The sequence below is a fragment of the Gossypium hirsutum genome, chromosome A01, assembly GCF_007990345.1.
Source record: "Gossypium hirsutum isolate 1008001.06 chromosome A01, Gossypium_hirsutum_v2.1, whole genome shotgun sequence".
Taxonomy (NCBI): domain Eukaryota; kingdom Viridiplantae; phylum Streptophyta; class Magnoliopsida; order Malvales; family Malvaceae; genus Gossypium; species Gossypium hirsutum.
In genome coordinates this window covers 89,778,605-89,783,530 of record NC_053424.1, presented here as the reverse complement: position 1 = coordinate 89,783,530, position 4,926 = coordinate 89,778,605, and the positions used below count along the sequence as shown (strand labels likewise).

Here is a 4,926-nt window from a genome sequence, read left to right as displayed (position 1 = left end):
TAATTTCATACACACTTCACAAATAAGTTGACCTTCTGAGAAAATATTAAAAAAATAAAAATGGATATTTGTCCCACTGTCTTTTAACGGGATAGTTTTTATATATAGGTATATATACAGAATTTAATTTTGTATTCTCAATAAAATTAAAAACTTTTCTAGTATCGTTAGTTAAATTAATTTGATAGATTTTTTATTTAATCGGATCATAAATTAATTTAATTTTAATTAAATAAATTATTAAAATTTTATAAAAAAATTAAAAATCTAGAATTCCAACCATTTTGGTATCTTTAAATTAAATTTAAAAATAAAAATAGTAAATAAATGATTTATAGCAGTTTGTGTAATTCTTTTTAATTATTGAGCAGCTCATAATGATTTTTAATGTTTCGCTCATAAATTTTTTGGTAGACATTTTTTTTATAAAAATTATGCAATATTGAATTCCAGTAGCAACCAGAAAAGAATATGCTGTTGTTTTCTTTTAATCCAGAAAAAAATATGAAATGCAACATGCACAAGGAGAAGAAAAAGTATAGTAATGCTTTCAATAAAAGAAAACAAGAAAAATATCAAGCTATTTGGAAGTTTGTTCATAGATATTTTTCTTTTTCCTGGATAGAAACTGGATTGTATTGTAGGGTTATAGTTCATTGGTTTAAGCGGGTTCATCTTATCTTCCCCAACTTCATCGTTCTAGACACCATCCTTCCACATCTTTCTTCAGACAAACCCTGGAACAAAAATCCATGGCTTCCACTTCAACATCCTTGATACCCTTACGAGGACATGGTCGAAAAGCCAGTTTCTCTTCATCACCAGCAAAAACTGCACTAAAAAAAGCGTTGAGATTTTCATTTTGGTCAAAGTCAAGTGTAGTTATATGCGTTAAATCTTCTAGCGGTGCAGTGAAATATAATGAAGTGGTTGTTGATGAAGAGATGGACAAGATTAGGAGACTTCAAAATGGGTCCGATGTTCGAGGGGTTGCACTGGAAGGTGAAAAGGGTCGAACCGTGGACCTTACCCCACCAGCCGTGGAAGCCATAGCCGAGAGCTTCGGAGAGTGGATTATCAAGGCCTTGGAAAAGGAACGAGGACGTCCAGTGGAAGATGTTACAGTATCACTTGGCAAAGACCCTCGAATATCAGGAGCATCTCTGAGTGTAGCAGTATTTGCAGGCCTTGCTCGAGCTGGCTGCTTGACATTTGAGATGGGCCTTGCTACTACACCAGCTTGTTTTATGAGCACATTGCTGCCACCATTTGCTTACGATGCTTCAATCATGGTAGAGTAAAAAAAGCAGTCTCAACTAAAATCTGTGTTGAAAAGAATGTTAAATCAACTATGGTAAATTTGTATGTAATTTGTGTTGCAGATGACGGCTTCTCACTTACCCTACACTCGCAATGGTCTGAAATTTTTTACAAAGAAAGGAGGTTTAACTTCGCCTGAAGTGGAAGAGATATGTGACGAAGCTGCTCGTAAGTACGCCAACAGGCTCACAAAAGTGTCGACCATGCTTAACTCTCCTCCAAAAAAGGTTGACTTCATGAGGGCTTACGCAAAGCACCTACGGGACATTATCAAGGAGAGAGTGAACCATCCTATTCATTATGATACTCCACTCAAAGGATTCCAGGTTTTATCTCTATCTTTTGGTGTGCTTGCCATTTGTTTACATGTATTTTTCTACGTTAAATATTGCATTTTACCATGGAACTCTATTCGGTTCACTCTTTCTTTTTGCATCCAATTAGAAATAGTAGGAAACTTCAAATATAAATCATATGGTGCTTGTTAGGCCGTTGGCTTGTCGAAAAGGGAACATGATTTATTTTATCCTCTAATTTTATAAAATAAGTTATTTTAGTTATTTATTTAATTTTCTTTTATCTCTTTTTAATTTTTAAATTTGTATTATTTGTTAAATCACTTTAAAATATATGAAAAAATTAATGTGGTTGACTTTACTCACGTTATTTAAAATTTTAAAATTTTTAAAAAATTATTTTAAAAAATTAAATACTTTTAAAATTAGTAAAAAAAGTATAAAAATTATAATAAAATATTTTTAAATTTTTAAAAAATAATTAATTGCTGACGTGGATGCCATATATTAACTTTTGATCTATTTTAGGTGATTTGACAAATAATATAAATTTAATGGGACAAAAAATTAAATAAAGAATTAAAATAAATTTTTTTATAAATATAGAAGGACAAATAAGCCATTATCCATCCAAAAACAGGCCAAGTTTTCGTGTGGTCAAGAATTCTTCTAGTAAGAGGGCCATATCCGTGGAGATCAGGCTAAGGGCTTAGTTTGCTGAAGATCCTAGCCCACGTAACACAGTGGCAATATATTTATGCATCGTTACAAGCTAATTAATTGCCTTGACATTACACCTGATTGCAGATAATTGTAAACGCTGGAAATGGATCAGGAGGTTTCTTCACATGGGATGTGTTAGACCAGCTTGGCGCAGATACATTTGGTTCTTTACATCTCAACCCTAATGGGATGTTCCCCAATCACATCCCCAATCCCGAAGACAAAACTGCAATGGCATTAACCCGAGCCGCTGTGCTAGAAAACACAGCTGATCTCGGCATTGTTTTCGACACTGACGTAGACCGCAGCGGTGTGGTCGACAACAATGGAAATCCCATCAATGGTGACAAGCTTATAGCCCTCATGTCCGCCGTTGTTTTGAAAGAACATCCCGGTACCACCATTGTTACTGATGCTCGTACAAGTATGGAACTTACAAGGTTTATCACTGATAGAGGCGGCCATCATTGCTTGTATCGTGTCGGTTACCGGAATGTTATCGATAAGGGGGTTCACTTGAACCAGGATGGCGTTGAAACACATCTCATGATGGAAACTTCAGGACATGGTGCACTCAAAGAGAACTATTTCCTGGACGATGGTCGGAAACACACCTCTTGTTTCTTAATGATCTTTTTTTAATTGGTTTCCAGGGTTGAATTAATCTAAGGTTTTGATTTTCAATTCCTTTAGGGGCTTACATGGTAGTGAAAATCATCATTGAAATGGTACGCATGACGCTTGAGGGATCAGATGAAGGAATAGGTAGTCTAATAAAAGATCTTGAAGAGCCATTAGAGTCCATAGAGCTTAGGATGAATATCATCTCCGAGCCTAAATATGCGAAGGCAAGAGGTAGAGAGGTGATTGAAGCATTTCGGTCCTACATTGAGGTAACATACATCTCGTAAAATGAGAAGAAAATAATAAATAAATGAACAAAACTGAACTTCATCTGCTAATATTTAATTGCTTTGCAGGAATGTCAGCTTAAAGGATGGGAATTAGACGCTTGTGGAGATTGCTGGGTAAGCGAAGGTTGTCTTGTCGACTCGAACGACAGTCCAGCTGCCATTGATGCTCACATGTACAGGTACCACAAAACATCTCTATCAGATTCTTAGCATTTACAAACAATTGTTTCAACCGAAGTTGTGTTTTGATGTCTATAGGGCTAAAGTTTCAAATGAAAAAAATGATGAGATTGGTTGGGTACACATAAGGCAGAGTATCCACAACCCAAATATTGCTATAAACATGCAATCATCAGTTCCGGGAGGCTGTCAACTAATGACAAAAGTTTTCAGAGACAAGTAAGGCAAATTAATTAACTAAAATATCTATTATGTTGAATTTTGCTTTCTCTGTGATTAATATTGTTGATGACCTTGAGAATTTCCAGGTTTCTCTTGGCAAGTGGAATGGACAAAATCCTTGACTTTTCTCAGGTCGACAAGTATGCCAAACTTGGGAAAATGGGCTAAGCTATGATTCAATTACATAATTTGTACATATAGCATATGGGAACATCCAACGAAATTGTACCCTATCTGTGTATTGTTTGACATATACCGAGGTTGTATTTCAATGTATAATGAAGACTGTATACTATACTATTGCTGTTTCCTCATTTTGGAAATTAGAAGAAAAAAATTACTATTAACTTATGATATGAGGAGATTGCTCACTTCTTCCTCCTCTCTGAAAATTATTTCACACAGCGTTGTGTATTTTCATGAGTATTCAATATTATGGATATTTTTGTTTCAAAAAAATTATTAGGGTTATTTTGATAATTAAATAAAAAATTAATTTCATTTAAAGAGATTCATGCATTAAATGAATTTATTTACTAAATAAAATGATTTCAATGAAAACCTATATGGTCATATTTAAAAAATAATGGAATCATAAAAGCACTTGCACTTTTTAATAAAAGATTGCATATTAATATAATGTTTATTATTTTTATATAAATATTTAAATAATACAAAAAATACAATGTCTCAAGCCTATCATTTTATTTAAAATTTAATTTTTAATGGAATTTTTGTTATAAATATAATTTAAATAATAATTTTATTATTAATATTATTTCTTTATTATAATTATTTTATCGAGCTTCTGTATTGAAAAAAAATATATTTAAAGATATATTTATCCTAATGATTAAATTACAATTTCTAGTATTTTAAATTGATTAATTTTTTTTAAAATTTTAATATTTAAAAATTTTCATCAACTATACCAGGGGTTCCAAAATTATGAGTCAAATTCTAAATGGATTCTAAAGTTGAAATGTTTTAATTAATTTCTCAGATTATGAATCAAATTCGAATTAGTATCGTTTAAAATTTATTGATCAAATTTACCCATAATTTAAGATAATTAATCCTAATTTTAACTTTTTTAGAATTTAATATTTTCTCGGGTCTAATATTATTTTATTTGTGAGACTATTGAGACAAGGTTTAACATAAATAGGGGTGTGTTAAAAAAAATTCTAAACCGAAAAAATTGAAGTGAATCAAATAAAAATTTCTATTTTTTTGGTTTATTCGGTTTTTTAATTTAATTGATTTTCTTA

General features: G+C 31.9%; 1 protein-coding gene across 1 annotated transcript; it reads left to right on the top strand.

Moving 5' to 3' along the window:
• Positions 1-362: 362 nt before the first annotated feature.
• On the top strand, positions 363-4,002 carry LOC121228148 (phosphomannomutase/phosphoglucomutase). Its single transcript, XM_041111328.1, has 7 exons — positions 363-1,292; positions 1,383-1,646; positions 2,424-2,940; positions 3,033-3,232; positions 3,320-3,432; positions 3,512-3,652; positions 3,742-4,002. Exons 1-7 carry the CDS (start codon positions 753-755, stop codon positions 3,821-3,823), a joined length of 1,857 nt encoding a protein of 618 aa, XP_040967262.1. The 5' UTR covers positions 363-752; the 3' UTR covers positions 3,824-4,002.
• The last annotated feature ends 924 nt before the right edge of the window (positions 4,003-4,926 follow it).